Source organism: Budorcas taxicolor, chromosome 22 (genome assembly GCF_023091745.1).
Source record: "Budorcas taxicolor isolate Tak-1 chromosome 22, Takin1.1, whole genome shotgun sequence".
NCBI classification, from domain to species: Eukaryota; Metazoa; Chordata; class Mammalia; order Artiodactyla; family Bovidae; genus Budorcas; species Budorcas taxicolor.
This window is the reverse complement of record NC_068931.1, coordinates 58,545,689-58,565,649: the sequence shown is the minus strand read 5'-3', so window position 1 is coordinate 58,565,649 and position 19,961 is coordinate 58,545,689. Positions and strand designations below refer to the sequence as shown.

Sequence of the window (19,961 nt, the reverse complement as noted above, 5' to 3'; positions counted from 1 at the left end):
CTCACTTCATTTCCTCCTTCCTTCTCTCACACACCACCTCCTTCCAAGCAGGATCTGGGGCAGCTACAAGCTGATGAAGGGGGCACTAGTGTCTAGACTGGGGCTGTTCAATAGAATATAATAATTCTAGCCACATCAGCTGTTCAGTTAGCACAATCCAGCAGCCGCATTTTAAAAAGTCAACAGTACAATTAGTTTTAATAATATACTTCATCTGGTCAATACATTCAAAATATTGTCATTTCAACAGATAGCCAATATGAAAAACTATTGAGCTATTTTGCACTCTTTTCTTTCAGAGGCCTGAATATTGGATATTTGCAGCCTGTCTGCCTGGTCTGCCCATCTCTGGGGGAGGGGGGGGTGGCTTATGGACCACACAGAAGGCACATGCAATGGGGATGTGGCTTCTGGGTGGCCCCCAGCAGAGCCCTCTTTTTTTAAAGAATATATGTGAAAATCCAGGGCAGTACAAGGGCAGAGAGCCCATGGCCCAGAAGCATCTCTAAACATCTCGGAGGGGCTTCAGGGCCTGGGGTGGGGGGTGACAGATGGGGGAGGGCAGGGCGGCTAGAGGAGCAGCCCCAGCAGAGGTGTGGGTCAGCACCCAGCCTCGGGTCTGCACTCCGCCTCAGGTCTGCATCCCACAGAGATGACCTCCTTCCTAGAGGGCATCAGGAGGGCAGGAGGGTGGTGGGTATCTGGGAGCAGGCCTAAGGTTGCTGATCAGAGTCTGAGGGCAAGGGCGCTGACTCTGCCAGGATGCACCTTCCTGGACCAGCTCAGGCTGCAGCCGCAGAGCCCTGGCCGGGTCCTGGGTCCTGCCCAGTCAGCCGTCTGACTGCACTGCTGTGCGGATATGGGACCACGCTGCTGTGTGGATGCTCCCTCGAGCCTGGGCTCGCACCCCTGCCCCAGCCTCCCCCCACCATCTGTCATCTCCATCTCCCCAGGAGAACCAGGTGGCCCCAGCTCCCCTCTGAACCGGAGTCTGGGTCAGATACCCTCCGGAGGGGACCCAGGTAGAGGCGGCATCCCGCCTCGGGCAGGCTCGTGGCCAGGCTGGTGGGGGGAGCGGAGGCTGCTGGCGGGCCACGCCTGAAGGGTTACAGGGGAAAGGACACAGAGACATGAGTTCTAGTTTTGTCCAAATTTTTCACACTGAGAAAATCGGGTCACTCCTCCCTTTCCTCTCCTGCGGAAAAGGGGGCTGACGGTTCCTTAGCTTCCTCTAAGGAGAAGGAGGACTCCCGCCTCCTCAGATTTTCTAAGAATCAAGATATCACTAAGAAAACTGAAGTCGGAGAATGGAGTTATGGTTGCCAGGGGGACGGGTCGGGGGAAGGGAGAGTCAGGGAGTTTGAGAAGAACAGGTGCACAAGGCTATATTTAAAATGGATAACCAGGACTTCCCTGATGGCCCAGAGGTAAGGAATCCACCTTGCAGTGCAGGGGATGTGGGCTTGATCCCTGGTCCAGGAAGATTCCACATGCCTCAGGACAACTAAGCCCGCAGACCTCACTGGGGGATTAAGACTCGATGCAGCCAAATAAATAAATATAAAAAAAAAAATCTTAAAATGGATCACCAACAAGGACCCACTGCAGAGCACAGGGAACTCCGCTCACTGTTATGTGGCAGCCTGGATGGGAGGGAGTCTGGGGAAGAGTGGACACACGGATATGCATGGCTGAGTCCCTTTGCTGTCCACCGGAAACTGTCACAGCATTGTTAATCAGCCGTACCCCAGTACAAAATAAAAAGTTTAAAAAAAAATAACTGTTTGAAACGTGGGACGTGTCATATAAATATACATCCCCTTCAAGTGTTTGTCCAAACTTGAAGATTCAAAGTCAAAGTGGGTTTGCAAAGATTAAAACCTCTGATACTAGCCAGTGCCATGGGGGTGTGAGAAGCGGCCTTCTCATACCTGGCCGGGTGGGAAGGTCAACTGGAAAACATCCATCAGTACATTCAATGCACCGAACCATCGATTCCACTCGTAGGAATTTACCCTGCAAACGTGCCCAGACAGTTGCACAAAAATGTACAGACTTCGTGTCACTGTCTAATAAGACTGCAAAAAACTTGGAAATCACCTTCATGCTCCATTCATGGAGCATGAATCTCCATTCATGGAGAGCGGCTAAATACATGATGGATGGTCCACCCACATGGCGCCATCCCGGCAACCTCAAAATCAGTGAGGTGAGTCCTTCCATGCAGTTAGAGAAAGATGCCGAATCATTAAGTTAAAAAAGCTATGTGCAAAATAATGCAGTATTAAGCATAGTTCTATTCATGGGTGCGGAAAAGAATATATAAATACACGGAAAGTCCCTGCAAGAATTAATTCAGAAGAAGCTGTTACCAGAGCTGTCCTGTGGGAGGTGAGACTGGAAGGGGTGCCTTTATTTTTAGTATATAACCTTCTGCTACAGTTAGACGTTATTATCAATATTTTTTTTAACTTAAACCAATGGGTGGGGGCTTCCCAGGTGGTGCAGAGGAGAAGAATCTGCTTGCCAATGCAGGAGATGCAGGAGACGGGTTCAATCCCTGGGTCGGGAAGATCCCCTGGAGGAGGAAATGGCAACCCACTCCAGTATTCTTGCCTGGAAGTCGATGGACAGAGGAGCTTGGTGGGCTGCAGTCCATGGGGTCGCAAAGAGCTGGACATGACAGAGTCCACACATCCACAAACTAATTTTTTAGAAAAAGTATCATTTCTTTCTTTTAAATATGTATTTATTTGGCTGGGTTAGATCTTCGTTGTGACACGCAGGCTCTAGAGAGAGTGGACTCAGTAGCCCCAAAGCTTGTGGGGTCTTAGTTCCTCGACCAAGGGTCGAACCCGGGCCCCCTGCATCTGGAAGTCAGGTTCTTAACCACTGGACCAACGGGGAATCCCAGTAGTAAGCTAATTTTTAACTAGTGGCTCCTACTTGGAACAATCCCACAGGTTTAGGGGTCTGGAGCCTCTTCCCTCCTTGTTTCCTGTGAGATACTGGTAAGGTTTTACCCCCTAGAAGCTGGGCTTTCACATTTTCTGAAGCTTGCAGAAGCCCCCACCTGGTCTGCCTCTCCTGCCCTTGCCCCCGTACCGCAACGATGTTCTGTCCCAGCTTGGACTCATTCGCTCTCTTCCTGGCTCCCAGCTGGCACTCTCCCAGAGCTCCCCATCTCAAGAACGTCCTCCCCATCCCCCATGTCACTTGAGCTGGAAAGTCTGCGTGTCTGCGGTTGGCGCCCTCTCCATATCCTCCGTGCCCACGGCCAGGGCACATCCCACAACACGTCACCCCCGGGACCCTCGCCAGCATCTGGCCCCGTGAGGCTTCACCACTGCACCCTCCCCCACTCTGGGCTCTCGGCCCCAACGACTGCTTTATCTGCCCAGGAAAACATGTCTGAGTCTTCACCCCCCAGCTCTGGGGCTGTTCTTCTGAAGGGTTTCCCAGGCAGCACCCACCAGGCCACTGGATCCCACACCCCAACCCCTAACAACCTGCCTGAGCACTTATCACCGAGAACGCTGGGCCTGAATGCCGGGCCCTCTCCTCCAGAAGAACGCAGGGCAAGACTGGCTGCTCCGCCCAGTGTTCATCCCCAAAAGATGTTGCAAGAAAAAGCATTCTGTCAAGCCTTCAGGGCGAGGACTAGATTTAATGGAGCTTGGAAGAAACCACAAAGGCAGTAAAGTTCTATTTCTTAGCTTAAACTCATTCTTAAACTATTAACCAGAGAAGTTAAAAGGTAAAAATAACAACAGTAATAATGATAGCTTATATTTACTGAGGGCATACTACCTGTCACATTGTCTAAATTCTTTGCCTGCGTTATCTGTTTTGATTCTCTCAAGAGTCCAGTGAAGTGAGAGCCATGATTCTGCTCATTTTTAAGATGAGGAAACTCAAGCACGGAAAGGTTGAGACACTTACTCAAGGTCACACTGCTGTAAATGACTGAATCAGAAGGCACGCCCAGGCAGACTGGAATCAGATCTTACGCAGTCCGTCTGACGGGCCCGGAAGACTGTTTCAACACTCCCCTTGCTATTTGTGACGGTGCCGTGTAGCAACAGAGCCAGGGACCCTCAGTAACCAGAACTGGGCTCCAGCTTAGCCGCAAACCATGATTTTAAAAGCGTATAAATTTTTAAATGGTGGCTCACATAGGTAGACGTTTCTTTTTCTCCCTACACTTCTACTGTCTCATTACATCACTGCCACCCTGCTATCCCACTGGTTCCATATTCTGTCCCAGTATTGTATTCCATTCGGATCCAACCAACCAGGCATGCGTAAAGAATACTACCATCCTGTCTGCCTTCTTATGGGAACGACCATCATCCCGAGCTTCCACCAGCCCCTTTGCTGATTGTATCTTATTCTATGTTTATTCTTACCATTAATCCTTATTACAGGCTCCAATCACTACTAATTTACAGGAGCTATACAAATTCTGTTGAACATAGATTTCATGGGAATCTGACTGTATATTCATTGAAACCTGCTGTCCATTAGCTTTAGAAATAAGGAGGTTTTTGTGGATTTAATATAGTTCAAGTTTTATTAGGAAAAATACCATGAGTACTGGTATCTTCCACTGCCAAAGCTATTAAACAAGAAAGAGCAACCACATTTAAACATGGTCTAAATGAAAGAAAACCATTTTTCTTTCAGTTTTTCTTTGAAAATTCTTTCAAAGGAGGGTTAAGGACTTAAAATAATAAATGATAACGCAGCAATAAAGAAAGATTGTATGAATAACCTACCTTATAAGGCGACTGAAAAAGTATCTGAGTATGACGCGAGGGGTTATTCCTTTGTCTGAATTCTGTCGCATCTTTAAAAATGATCTTGCACTTAACCAGCCACTGAGAGAAGAGAAGAGTAAGTGACAGGAATGACTGATCGGTGATGCAGTTCGCGGGCTGAGCAATTTGCCTGTCTCTATCAGGAAAGAGTAAGTGACGCTGCAGTACCGAAACATCTTTAAGACTAAAAACAGTAACAGCTTTCTCCCTGCTCACGGTACGCGTCCACGGCCAGGCACCTGGAGCTCAGCATCTTCCTCCCTACGGGAGCCAGGCCGAGGCAGCAGCCTGTGACGAGAATGCTTAGGATGTACTCTCTTAAGCACTTTCTTATCTAACAAACATCAGCGTTATGTTTATCGTGTGGTACATTCCATTCCTAGTACATACTGGTTTTATACCTGGAGGTTTGTACCTTTTGAGTTTCCCGTGCTTTTGACACTTATTCTGTTCCTTTTCTTTCCTTTCTTATTTGTTTCAGGTGTGCATAGGATCTGAGTTCCCAGGCCAGGGATTGAACTCAAGCTCTCAGCAATGAAAGTGCAGAGTCCTAACCACTGACCCACCAGTAAATTTCTACCTTTTAACATTTATAGTGATGAGCCTCTAGGTTTCCTTTAGGATGGACTGTTGATCTCCATGCAGTCCAAGGAACTCTCAGGAGTCTCCTCCAACACCAAGAAAATCAACCCTGAATATTCTTTGGAAGGACTGATGCTGAAGCTGAAGCTGCAATACTTTGGCAAAGAGCCAGCTCATTGGAAAAGACCCTGATCCTGGGAAAGACTGAAGGCAAAAGGAGAAGGGGACGACAGAGCATGAGATGATTGGATGGCATCACCGACTCAATGGACATGAGTTTGAGCAAGCTCTGGGAGATGGTGAAGGACAGGGAAGCCTGGTGTGCTGCCGTCCATGGGGTCGCAAAAGGTTGGACACGACTTAGTAACAACATGTGCATGAGAGTTGCTCAGTAATGCCTGACTCTGCAACCCCATGACTGTGGCCCACCAGGCTCCTCTGTCCATGGAGTTCTCCAGGCAAGAATACTGGAGTGGGTTGCCATTTCCTTCTCCAGGGGATCTTTCTGACCCAGGGATCCTGTATTGCAGGAGAGTCTTTACCATCTGAGGCACCAGGGAAGCCTACTATTAAGAGACATTTCTAAGTATAAAGATAGGTCAACTTAAAAAGTATCAGCAGATACACGTTTGACTTTATCTTATAATCTATAGACAATACATTAGAATATGTAATGAATCCATACACCTTTTCCAAAGGGATACCCAAGACAGATTGCAGCCATGAAATTAAAAGACGCTTACTCCTTGGAAGGAAAGTTATGACCAACCTAGACAACATTAGCAGAGACATTACTTTGCCAACAAAGGTCCGTCTAGTAAAGGCTATGGGTTTTCTAGTACTCGGGTATGGATGTGAGAGTTGGACTATGAAGAAAGCTGAGCGCCAAAGAATTGATGCTTTTGAACTGTGGTGTTAGAGAAGACTCTTGAGAGTCCCTTGGACTGCAAGGAGATCCAACCAGTCCATCCTAAAGGAGATCAGTCCTGGGTGTTCATTGGAAGGACTGATGCTGAAACTCAGGACTGAAACTCCACTACTTTGGCCACCCAATGCAAAGAGCTGACTCATCGGAAAAGACCCTGATGCTGGGAGGGATTGAGGGCAGGAGGAGACGGGGATGACAGAAGATGAGATGGCTGGATGGCATCACCGACTCGATGGACATGAGTTTGGGTAAACTCTAGGAGTTGGTGACGGACAGAGAGGCCTGGCGTGCTGCAATTCATGCGGTCGCAAAGAGTCGGACACGACTGAGTGACTGAACTGAACTGAACTGAATCCAAGACAGAAATAGCAGTAAAGTTATAAATGACAGTCATCAATCAGATGAAATAATTTAGATGAAGCTTTTCTCTCTCAAAGAGATGGGGACTGGGCAAGTGGTCAGGAAGGAAATACAATATGCTTTTAATTTTGCATGAAAAATAATGTTCAGTTCCACGTTGCTGAACATAACTCTGTTTTGCCAAATAAATCCTCTACTTCAAATTACTTCCCAAAAGCTTTATTAAAACTCCGCTTCTGGTCTTTGTTTCAGAATCTGTTACTTTTGCTGCCGCCTCCTGATCGCTGTCCTCTGAAGCTCCTACTTCTTTCCTGCTGTCTCCTGACACCTCAGTTGCCCTCGTGCCATCCTGAGGCCTCCATTGTCCTCCCCCTGCCCTCGGGAGTCGCGATATCCTTCCCGTGGACCTTCGCGCTCTGGCTGCTCCGTGGCCACAGAAAGCGGCCCGCGCATGCATCACGCCACTCTTCTGGACTGCTGTTACTGACGCAGCAGGGATGTCAAAGCAAACACCCGACTTGCCTTCGAGAAAGACCATTTCCTTCACTTCGGAATCAATATCCTCACCCAGCTGCTCTTTAGGTTCTTTCCAAGCATAGCTAATGTTTGGCATTTCAATCGAGCACCGCAAGATCATGGTCACAAAGCCTGCTTCTGAACCGATCAAGGAGCGCTGGTCTACCGACGTGGCACCGGAAATGTAACAACATATAGCAACCTACAACTTAGTAGCAGCAATAACCCATGACCCTTGTCAGTGTTTCTCTAAAGAACAAGTGTGTTTCCTATTGCAAAAGAAGGTGTGTGTGTGTGTGTGTGTGTGTGTGTGTGTGTGTGTGTGTGTGTGTTGGGCGGGACTTGGAAGAGATCAGTGAGGGTTAGAGACTGTCTTTACTCTCTGCCAGCAGGAGTTTCTTTTGAAATGCAGCAAGCCGGATTCACTATAATAGAAACAAAATTTATAAAAACAAGTGAAAGAGAGCACTCAGTTGAGGAAGTAGCATGGCCAATTCTGGTTCCAGCTGCCTCTTAGTTTCCAGAAAGAATGAATCAGGGTCTCCCTCTGTGTGTGGGCAAGCACTGTCTCAAGTTGACAGAGACATGAAAAGAGAAAGGCTGGCAGGAAAACAGGCTCCGAGCGAGACAAGAGGTTCCAAGAGGCTAAGAAGACCCAGGAAACCCAAACAGACTGGGAAAGAATAAAATCCTGCAGGAGAGATATATGAAATCAGCTCAATCTGAGAGATAGAAGCAGCATTCCAAAACCGTCATCAGTGACAGAAGTCTTAGGTCTCACTATGTAATCTATTGTTTCCCAGGTGGCTCAGTGGTCAAGAATCTGCCTGCTGACGTGGGAGCTGCAGGCAGATTCGATCCCTGGGAGAAGAGCCCCTGGAGAAGGCAACGGCAACCTGCTCCAGTATTTTCGCCCAGCGAATTCCACGGACAGAGGGGCCTGGCCGCCTACAGTCCACAGGGTCTCGAGAGTCAGAGACAAGTGAGCAACTGAGCACACACTCGCACATGTTACATGTATTAGTGACACAGCTGCTCAGACATGGTCTCGGTGTAAAATAGACATTACATTTCAGTTCTGATTATACTGAAATATACTCTAGCTGAGGAGGGGTTGGGGGGCTTAGGTTATGTTATCTCCAACATCAACTTTCTCGGCTATGAAAACGGGCCTGATGGAGGCTGATCATCACAACTGTATGGGATCAAAGTGTTTCTTAGCATAGCGGCAGTGACATATTTTCACTATTAGCAATATTTCCAATGTTGGAAAGAAAACGAACAGACCACGTGCACTTCCTAAAGTAATAAAATGAAAATTGGAAGGAGAAAGGGAAAACGACAACAGTCACGGAGACGGGCCAGGAGAAACAGAAGCAAATAGGAGGAAAGAAAGAAGAAACACACATCTCGGTCTCCTGATTGTGACAGGACCTGCTGGGTCTCACTCTGGCGTCCTCACCCTGCATGCTGGGGCTGGCACGGGGGTTCTCAGATGGGAGCCGAGGGCAGCATCGCCTGGAGGGCTTGTTACAGTCAGAGTGCCTGGTCGTGGGCCGGAGTGGGGCCCGAGAATCTGCATTTCTCCCAAGCTTCCCGGCGATGCTGAGACTACATTCTGAGAAGCACTGGGGAAGGCCCAGCGCTCCCCAGGCCCCAGACCGAGCCCAGAGTCAGGTATGCTGTCTTCACCGTAAGGGAAAGTGTTAGTCGCTCAGTCACCTCCGACTCTTTGTGGTCCCATGGACTGTAGCCCGCCAGGCTCCTCTGTCCATGGGATTCTCCAGGCAAGAATACTGGAGTGTGTAACCATTCCCTTCTCCAGGGGGAATATTCCCAGCCCAGAGATCGAACCTGGGCCTCCTGCATGCAGGCAGATTCTTTACCATCTGAGCCACCAGGGAAGTTTTCGGGGCCATCTGGAATCTCAGGAGCGTTGGCCTGGGTTGCGGACCTCTTGGGGCTGACCCAGTGGCTCTGGGCTGTCTCTTGATTCCCGCTGACAGCCCAGGGTGACCAGCGGCCTTTCATGCCCTCCATGCTTCCCTCCTGGTGGCAGGTCTCCGCCTTGAGTTTGCTTTGGTTCCAGCTGTCCTGTTCTGTCCTTGCCAGCTCCCCTCCCGGGCCTGGAGCCCTGCTGACCAGCCCCAGCCAGCATATGGCATCTTTTGTTTGCTGTGTTCTTACTAGCTTCCTTGCAGGAAACAGAGCCCTGGTCTTTGAATCGCTGTCCCCTGGGCAGACCTCCCCGCCCTGCAGAGGCTCCCATCCTGCACTTGGATTTCGACTGCCTGGTTAGACCCAGCTAAGCTCTCTTGGAACGCCTGGTGCCCAGTAGCCCCGATGTCATAGTCTTGTTCACTGCAGATGGTGGACTCTCGCCTATCTGGGCGCTCTCTATCGGACAGAGCACGGTTGGACGGAGGAGCGTGCGTGCGTGCTCAGTTACTAAGTCCGTGCGACTCTTTGGCGACGCTATGGACTGTATCCCACCAGGCTCCTCTGTCTGTGCGATTTCCCAGACAAGAATACTGGAGTGGGTTGCCATTTCCTCCTCCAGGGGATCTTCCCAACCTAGGGACCGAACCCACGTCTCCTTCGTCTCTTGCATTGGCTGGTGGATTCTTTACCTGCCGAGCCATCGGGAAGCCCCTGGATGGATGAATGCCTAGCACTTAATGATGCCATCTACCATCACCATCTCCCTCTGAAGGAAGGGATACGTAACTGCAAACAGGCAGAGACAGGCCAGCACAGAGGCTGGAGCTCGGACTCTGGGACCAGACTGCCTGGACCACGCCCTTCATGCTCAGCTCCCTTATGTTTAAAGTGGCGATTTCGGCGGTCTGCCATACAAGGAATAATATTCAGCCATAAAAAGAAACGAAGTACTGATAAGTGCTTCAACATAGATGAACTTCATAAACATCATGCTAGCTGAAAGCAGCCAGGCACAAGAGCACGCTGTGTGAGCCGCTTGTATGGGTAAATCCACACTAGAGCAAGCAGGTTTTTAAGAACTGGAGGCAGGAGGGACTGGGGGAAACTGCTTCATGGGTGTGAGGTGGGAAGAAATAAGAAAATGGTGAGGTTTCCCTGAGGGTGATGAAAATGTTTTGGAACCAGACAGAAGGGGTAGTTGTGCAACAGAGTGAATGCACTCAGTGCCACTGAATCATTCACTGGGAGTGATTCATTTATCTGATGCAGATTTCACCCCAACCCCCAAAGAACAGACCCAAAAAACTGAGGATTTTAACAGTTGTCCCTACGGTATAGGAACACCATGAAGACTGCATGGTATAATGCTGCAAAGGGCTTCACGCAGAGCCTGACACTGATCAAACATTTAAGAAAACTTACCTCTTATTAGTTAATTTAAATAAACACCGCTTTATGTAACCTCACACTATTTTCTTATTTTTTCTCACATTTCGCTGTGGTGAGAACTGGCAACTTGATCATGGATTTGCACCATACCAGGAGCCAGAATTTGAGAAGCGCTGAAATAAATAAGTTTGATAAATAAAATCACCTTTTATAAAAGGCCTGTTGTAGAGAGCCATCCAGAATCATTTAATAAAGTGAAGACACAAGAGAGGAACTGGCGGCCTTGGTACCATCCAGGGACGCCCAGAGGCAGAGGCCAGGGAGAGTCAGTGTGAGCCCTTCGATGTTTCAACAAGCACATCCACACTTCCCCAAAGAGCCATGGGCACAACTCCGGCAGCGAGAGCACCACATTACCTGATCAGGAAAAATGTGTCCACTCCAAGATAGAAGGGGCCACTCCGAGAATAAAGGTACAGTGGGTTTCTAAGCACCCTGGCTTTCCACTCAAGCACATTATCTGTAAAAACGTAGGACACAGTGTCTTTTTATTAAACGAAAGAAAATCTTGTGATTTATCTTTTCAAAAAACACCTTTAGCTTTCAGCTGTATTGAGAGGGTTTTATGCATCCGTGCGATTCACTTAAGAGAATGGGGAACAGAAATAAGAGAGGGCGGCTCAGTAGCTGCCTGCAGCCTGCGCTCTCGCCTGGGCCCCTCTGCAGGGTCCGAGGCCCCCATGGATCTACAGCAGCATCGCCTGTTCAGATCCCCTGGGGGATCCGCAAACTGCCCTGGGCTGGCCCCTCCCCTCCATTCTGACATGTGTGTTTAGGTCCCACTTGGAGAGCTGCACTCTGTCGACGGGAGCTCTTCTGGAGTGCACCAACAGAAAGAAGATCCACAAACACTGATTTTATACTAGTGCACAGTATTTATCTATATTTGCCTATTTTTCCAGAAGAGGGGGAAAGGGAGTTTCTGGATTCATTAATCAAAACAAGAGGGAACCCAGCTCTTCGGAAGATAAAAATAAAATACAGCTATCCCTGTTCACCAGGGAACCAGGTGTCTGGTTTACACCTAAGGGAAGGTAAGGCAACCACTGGACACTGGTCCAGAACACTCATTTATAGAGGCCACAGCCATGTCTCAAGAAGAGAAGGCAGGCCACTCGAGAAGGCTCCCCTCCTGGGGCCTGACGTGACCCCCTACACGAAAGCCCCTCCCTTCCTTGACTACTCCAGAGATCCCTCAGTTTTCCGCACCCAGAGACAGCCATGCGGTCATCTGACTGGTGTGCCCAGACACGATCCAGAGGAGGCTCAACGCTCGGAGGCCGTTCAAGGCAGGGCACGTGCTTCCCGGCATCTTCATGGTCCAGAGGGCTGGCACATTCTTCTGCCAGGAAAAGCATTTCAGAGCACAGTCCACGGCGCCTAGAAAACCTGGGCGGGAGCAAAGGCATTACTGCCCACCCTGAAAGCCAGACCAGGCCACACACTGCCCCCTAAACAAGAGGCAAAACTTGCAAGCCAGTGATCCTGGCCACCCCCCAGATGCTGCCTCCCTTTGACCGTGGAAACCTCAGCCCAGTTCTTGTCCCCTCTTGATCTATCTGTGGCTCTCTGCACTTGGTCTCCCTCCTCTAGGAACCTCGACTTTCCCTAACAGTCTTGATCTGAGATTGGTGCTCACGCCATCTCATATCAGAATAGGCTTCCCATCTCAGGCCCCAGGAATGCCAATGCCTGCCCGCCTCCATCATGTTTCACAGAGGGTTAGGCGAAGGGAAACTTAGACATTGTTGAGAAGTCACACACTCCCTAAAGCCAGCGTGGGGCTTGAAATGGCGTCCCTGGGGCTCGCCCAAGAATGAGTCGCTTGCAACAACATCCCCAAGAACGCAGAGCAGCAGGGGCAGCAGCAGAGAAGGGTGCCGGCCTTAGAGTTAGTCAGACTCTCCTGGCTCTGAATCTGCCATGTGTTAGCTCTGGGACCTCTGTCAAGGGAATTAACTTCTCTGTGCCCAAATTTCCACACCTGCAGAATGGGAATCAAGGTCGATCTTAGAATCGTGGGCTGATCTCGGGAAACAAATGAGAGTGTCACAGCTGCTACCACTCACGAGTTTAAACTCCATTACTTAAAGAATGGTGAATGCCTTCTACTTAATTTATTCCCTTTCGTTTAAAACAAATTTAATTTGGCTCATCCCGAGAGCCCATGAAGTGTCTGGAAACAGGAGCCTCCGAAACTCAAGCTGGATCCGGGAGATTCATTGTTTTCTCCAGGACGTCTCTGGGTGCCTCAAACGTGAGCACAAGAATTCCTCGCAGAACTGAAACTCATTCACAATCGAGATAGGGCTTATAAACAAGCTCTGGAAATTTAAGTCAATTTCTTAAATGGAAGAGCGCAATTAGCATTGTGAGGTTCCAGGGGTAAGGAGGAGTTTTTCCGCTGGGGTCACTCTCAGAGGTGCCTGCCTGGACGGGAAGCTCACCCTCCACCTTAGAGGGATTTTTGCTCAGCAGGAGCGGGCGCGGGCCTACACCTCATATCCAGCCTCCTCTGGGTTCCCCAAGAGGCCACAAGCTCTCAAGGGGAGTCACAAGAGCTGGGCTCTGTCCAGCTCTGCCGGTTCCTTTACCTCTCTGAACCTGTTTCCTCACTTTTTTTTAATCAGAATTTTTTAAATTTGATATGTTCTGGCTGTGCTGGGTCTGCGTTGCACCGCAGGCTTTTCTCTAGTTGCAGTGAGCGGGGGCTCCTCTCCGCTGTGCTGCTCCGGCTTCTCAGTGCAGGAGCTTCTCTTGTTGTCGAGGGAGGGCTTTGGGGCTCCTGGCTTCAGCAGTTGCGGCTCATAAGCTCAGGGGTCTTGGCCCCTGGACTCTAGAGCACAGGCGCAGTGTATATGTGGCACACAGGCCTGCTTGCTTGTTGGCATGTGGGATCTTCCCGGACCAGGGATCGAACCTGTGTCTCACATTGGCAGGCAGATTCTTTACCACTGAGCCATCAGGGAAGCCCTTTCTTCACTTTCAAACCGAGCACACTTTTTGGCAGGGCTGTGGTGAGGTTTCAAGAGCAATATCTGTCAAATATCTGGCCCCAGACCTAATTTGGCAAGCAAGCACAGAACACATTTGGCTATCATTATTTTTTTTTCCCATCTAAATTCCACTTGTGAGTGAACTTAACAGTAGCTACCAGACTGTCTGAAAATAACTGGTCCAGAGAGAAAGCACCGTCTCTGAGCCCCATTTCGCTCATTTGTAAATGAAAAGTATCTTAAACCACAGGAGCAGAGGGAGGATCGGGTTAAACAACGCCAGCGGTTGCCTAAGTGGGATCCCTGGACCAGCAGCTTCAGCATCACCTGGGAACCGGTCAGAAAGGCGCAGTCCAGCTCCACCCTAGACGGCCAGAGTCAGAATCCTAGACGGCTGGGCCCGGGGATCTGGCTGTGACAAGCCCTCCGGGTGACTCTGCTGCTCACCGGGTGTGACAGTGCTTTGCATTTCCGGATCTTCCCAGTGGTTATTACTATGAGCCCACACTCAGCAACTACGAGCCCAGCATCACTGCAAGCCAACCACCAGGACTTCCCCGGCAGCTCAGACAGTAAAGAGAATCCGCCTACAATGCAGGGGACCTGGGTTCGATTCTTGGGTCGGGAAAATCTCCTGGAGAAGGAAATGGCAACCCACTCCAGCATTCTTGCCTGGAGAATCCCATGGACAGAGGAGCCTGGCGGGCTACAGTCCATGGGGTCCCAAAGAGTCAGACACGACTGAGCGACTAACACTTTCTTTCTACTTTTCGTAACAGACCATAGAGGAAGAGCTCCTGGGCTGAAGTCCATAGCCATTAACTTCAAGAAGATGTCCTCAAATATTTGTTCATATCCTTCTCATCTAGACAGTGTAGAACAGGGACTTCCCTGGCAGTCCAGCGGCTAAGGCTCGGCACTCCCAACGCAGGGAGCCTGTGTTCAATCCCTGGTCAGGGAACTAGATCCCACATGTCACACCCAAGAGTCTGCATCCCACATCTAAAAGATTCCACTGCTGCAAGGAAGGTCAAAGACACAGAGTGTTATGCCGATTCCACTTCCTAGAGAGTATAAAAGTGGAAAAAAAAATGTTGAACCTAAGGGTCTCTCCATCTCGATTATTTCCAAACATTCAGGAAGGTGACATTTCACTCTGATGGTACTAAATGTATTTTTAAAAATTGCTCCAGGCACAGAACCCAGAAATGTCCCATTCTGAGACCACGGGTAACTGTAGCGGCTGAGAAAGCCAAGGTAACCTCAGCGTCCCCATCAGAGAGGGTCTTACTTTGGGTGAAGAACCTAAAGCTTCAAGGCCAATTCCTGGCACCACACCTGGTGTGTCTGCCTATGGTCTGGCCTTAAAACGCAGGCTTGTGGGTTAGCCCTTTTCTGAAATAATTGCATTCGTTCATGTATTCACTTCTGGCTGTGCCGGGTCTTCGCTTCCGTGTGGGGTCTTCTCTAGGTGCGGCGAGTGGTGGAGGGGAGGGTTCGTTCATGCATTCACTTCTGGCTGCGCCAGGTCTTCACTTCTGTGTGGGTCTTCTCTAGGTGCGGCGAGCGGTGGAGGGGAGGGTGGCTCTAGGTGCGAGGGCTTCTCGTCGCGTCAGCTCCTCTTGATGCAGAGCACAGGCGCCAGGGCGCGTGGGCTCAGCAGCTGCAGCCCCAGGCTCGAGAGCACAGGCTGAGAAGTTCTTGTGCACGGGCTTAGCTGCTCCGAGACAAGCGTGCTCTACCTGGACGAGGGTTCGAACCCATGCCTCCCACGTTGGCAGGTGAATTCCTCACCACTGAGCCACCAGGGAAGCCTCTGTGGGTCAGCCTCTCAAGCGACGACAGCAACGAAGAGTCCCGATGACTGACTGCAGACTCACCCTCAAGCTCACAACCTGCACGTAGCAGGCCCCTGGGGCCCAGCTGGCCTCCTCGAGGTCAGCGCAGCAAGAGGTCTTGGCCAGTTAAAGCCCCCACCCTTCCCTCCTGCTTCTGGTCTCACTGAGAGAACAAGGAATAGACCAATAAGTTAGGAGGGGGGGAGGACACATTATCTCATCGAATTCCTTCAGCAAACCCCATTTTATGTCCCCATTTTACACATGTGGAGACTGAGGCTCCTAGAGGTCGAACAACCCGACTAAGGGCAGCATCAGAAACCAAAGCAGGCTTGAGAAGAGACTGCTAAGCATGTGCTCTTCCTGCCATGTCCACCCTGGAATCTTCTACACTGGCAGCCGGGAAGCAGAGAGTTCTTGCATCATGTCGGGGGAGAAATAATAGAGGGGTCTGAGGCTGAGAACGATGAAGGCAGGAGGAGAAGGGGACGACAGAGGATGAGATGGTTGGATGGCATCAGCGACTCCGTGGACTTGAGTTTGAGCAAGCTCCAGGAGTTGGTGATGGACAGGGAGGCCTGGCGTGCTGCAGTCCATGGGGTCACAAAGAGTCAGACACAACTGAGTGACTGAACTGAATTGAGGCTCAAGGCGAGGCCATCCAAACTGTCCTCTACATGTGATGGGGTCATATGAGGAACAAGAGAGTAAGCAGATTTATTTTCTGAGGCCTCAGAGGACAAACCAGGGCCCAGGAATAAAAAGAACAGGGCAGAGGGCTTGATGCCATGCAGAAGGCTGGCAATGAACATTTCCTAGGCCTCCCGATTTGGGGAGGAAGTTAGACAGCGGCCACTAGGTCTTCTCAGCACTTCTATCACCCTTATACAAACGTGCTTTTTCCCATTTTTCTCATCGTTGGGGTATTTTTGCTGGTGCTGCTGCTGTTTTTGTTTTAGCCTGAGGATCGGAGCAGGATCTGATAAAGTCATCACTGTGCTTCCACACAGGCTGAGTTCCCTGCACCTCCTTGAGCATGTGTTCCTATTCTTCTGGTCCAGTCACTGCAATTTTGTTTTGTTTTTTTTCCCTCTCTCATTGAAGTAAAGGAAGGACAATTGTGTGGACCTAAGGGGCTCTGCCAAAAATTATTCCACGTCTTCTACTTGTGAAAGCGTTAGTTCCTCTCAGTCGTGTCCGACTTTGTGACCCCATGGACTGTAGTCCGCCAGGCTCCTCTGTCCATGGAATTCTCCAGGCAAGAATACTGGAGAGGGTAGCTTTTCCCTTATCCAGGGGAATCTTCCCAACCCAGGGATCAAACCCAGGTCTCCTGCATTGTAGGCAGATTCTTTACCAGCTGAGCCACCAGGGAAGCCCAAGAATACTGGAGTGGGTAGCCTATCCCTTCTCCGGTGGATCTTCCCGACCCAGGAATTGAACCAGGGTCTCCTGCATTGCAGGTGGATTCTTTACCAACTGAGCTATCAGGGAAGCCCAAAAGTAGCAGTTGTTTCCACTCTACTTGTGAGGCTATTCTTATTTCAAAATGTGTGTGTGTGTGTTTGCCCTGCCATATGGGCAGGTGGACAGGAAGGTAAACTCTTGATTTTTCACTGGAACACAACCCACTGTGATTTATGCCCACGCAGCCTCACGCTGCGCTGCACTGGGCGGTCTGTTCTGCTCCAGTCCCCTCGGGTTGCACACTCAGGCCCCTGGTGTCAGCTTGTATGTAAACCGCTTTGCTCGGTGCTGCCAGGAAGGTCCTGTGAGTCACTTGTGTAGCTGCGACACTGAAAACAGACACCGTGCTCACGGGAAGGTCCCTTGGAGAAGGACTACAGTGAAACCCAATCGCTGCTCTGACCCAGACTTTCCGTCGCACAAAGACACACTGGGTAACTGTACCCAAGAAAGAAAGTGGCGTTTTCATCGACCTCACCTGTGAACACACGGATAGGAAACAAACCCTGACCGGTGGAGGAGAGCAGAGACCCACCCTCCCAGCCGGCTTTCAGAGCTGCCGGGCACCACCAGACCCCAGCCCTGCAGGGACTGTTTCCCGACAGCGCCAGCTAAGTCACCTCTCGTGAGTTTGTTAACACGCCTGCTTTCTTCTCCGCTCGGGGTTCCTGACGGTGAGACGGGCGCACAGCCCGTTGGCTGGACTCTGCTTCCTGGCCCGCTCCCCGCCGGCGCCCTCAGAGGCAGGCTCCCGTAGGCGGCCGGAGGCTCCTCGGGCTCCAGTGATGCCTGGCGGTCCGACCCCCGCCCGGTGGCGGCCACGTAGACGGTTCCCGCCAGTGGGAGGGTGAGGCCCAGGAAGCTGAGGATCCTGCAGGGAGATGACACAGGTGTGACCGCGCCTGGAGCACGCCGGCACCGCGGTGAGACGCAGAGAAAACAGAGCAGGAGAAAGCCCGCTCCACCGCTCCTAAACGTGAGCAAGCGGTGACACTTCTAAGGATTAGGAGTGGCTTCCCGAGAAAAAATAACGAAGACATTACAAAAGCAAAGATGAGCGGATTCCACTAAACTCCTCATGATGATTGTAAATTTAAAAAAACAAACACCATACATAACAAACAAAAAGCAACCAAGACACTGAGGAAGATACCTGCAGCTGATACGACTAAGGAGTGATGTCCTTCCTCCAGAGAATGAACTTTAAAAATCAGTAAGAAGGCAGCTCACACAGACATGGAAAAGGGGACAGAGAGAATGAATGGCAGCAAGCCTGAGAAAGGAAGCCCTCATCGCCAACTTCTTAGTGTAAATTAGGTCCATTTATGTATCAGATGGGCACTAGTGTTTACAAAGGGAGCTTGGGCAGCTGGGTGATGATACAGACACGGGCGTCTCTTACTGGAGCAGCAGAAGGAGGTTTGCAGGAAAGCTCTTTACCAGAAGACCTGAGCTCTGGGCCAGAGCCCACTGCCCTTAGTTTGCCCTAAGGGACCATGTCAGGTGCAACTGAGACTTCACAGGCACGTTTGCGGAGGTGTCTGGGTGAGAAGCAATGCCTCAAATAAAAGAAATGCAGGGGCTTCTCTGGTGGCTCAGTGGTAATGAACCTGCCCGCCAATGGAGGAGACACGGCTTCAATCCCTGATCCAGGAGGATCCCGCCTGCCGGGGAGCAGCTAAACCGTGCGCCTCAGTACCGAGCCTGTGCTCTCGAGTCCGGGAGCCACAGCTACCGGCCCGAGCGCCCCAGAGCGTGCGTCTGCACCAAGATGAGTCCCAAGCCAGAGCTCTGCGACCAGAGAGTAGCCCCACTTGCTGAAACTAGAGGAAAGCCCTCGCAGCAACAAAGACAGCACACCAAACTTATACATATACACAGACATGAGAAACTCATTTTCAGGGGTCACGTGATAGAAACAGGAGTAACTGGGGACAGGACACTTTTCTCAGTGATCCCCAAAGCCCATCACTTGGGTGTGGCTGGCTTTCTCTGGAACACATTCGAATTTTCTTGTTAAGGTAACAGAGAGCACTGGACAGACGTCACTCAATGAACGATAATGAAATGGCGGAGCGCAGCCGGTGAGCAGCCGTTGATGAAACAGCCCAGCACACACATCGCGCAGCCCGCGGCCTGGGCAGTGTGTACTCACAGACACAGGGCCGCAAATGTGTCCAAGGGGAACAATCCAGTGGCACACCTGGCCACACCCCCACCAGATGAGGAGGAATAGTTCACTGCCAAGAGCGGGAGAGAAGGAGCCCAGAACGAAGCCTTTCTGAATCTTAAAATATCTACCAAGAGAAAGGAGAAAAAAAATAAGATTGCGTTAGTAATACTTTGCTGCTGCTGCTGCTAAGTCGCTTCAGTTGTGTCCGACTCTGTGCAACCCCATAGATGGCAGCCTACCAGGCTCCGCCGTCCCTGGGATTCTCCAGGCAAGAACACTGGAGTGGGCTGCCATTTCCTTCTCCAATGCATTAAAGTGAAAAGTGAAAGTGAAGTCGCTCAGTCGTGTCTGACTCTTAGCGACCCCATGGACTGCAGCCTACCAGGCTCCTCCGTCCATGGGATTTTCCAGGCAAGAGTACTGGAGCGGGGTGCCATCACCTTCTCCGAGTAATACTTTACTTTGCAATAAAAACTTGACACTTTTCCAAGAGCTTTCATAGTTATCATTTCAAAATCAAATCTTGACATTACAAAGAGCATCTGGCTTTAATATATCTGATTTACAGGTGGGGAAATTAGAGCTCAAAGATGCTGAAACTCAGAGCCCTAGGCACCATAAGCCCAGCTGGAGGTAGACCGTGGGTTCTCTGTATCCTCAGCCTGCCCAGGCTCTGCATCTTTTCCCAGCTCCTGGCACAGGAAAAGACAGTCCACGGAGACCCCATTGCTGGCTCAAATCTTTCTGTGAGCAGGTCCCCACGAGAGAGAAAAATGCAACACGAGATGGAAAAACAGGATGCTACGAGCTAGGGAAAGGCGAGTCGGAGTCTGAAGATAAGAGGCACCAGCCGAGGACACGGCTGATCGAGCACCGATGGCTCAGAGGCAG

At 50.5% G+C, this 19,961-nt stretch overlaps 1 protein-coding gene across 1 annotated transcript in view; it reads right to left on the bottom strand.

Annotated features, from left to right (window-relative positions):
- Positions 1–19,961, bottom strand: part of LOC128067560 (O-acyltransferase like protein-like) — a 65,420-nt gene that overhangs the window by 19,001 nt on the left and 26,458 nt on the right. The window contains exons 4-8 of the mRNA XM_052660594.1: positions 19,053–19,194; positions 17,518–17,768; positions 11,806–11,985; positions 10,954–11,056; positions 4,779–4,880 (exon numbers count right to left, since the gene is read on the bottom strand). Of these exons, the coding sequence (XP_052516554.1) occupies positions 4,779–4,880; positions 10,954–11,056; positions 11,806–11,985; positions 17,518–17,768; positions 19,053–19,194 (778 nt within the window). The remainder of the gene's footprint in view (positions 1–4,778; positions 4,881–10,953; positions 11,057–11,805; positions 11,986–17,517; positions 17,769–19,052; positions 19,195–19,961) is intronic.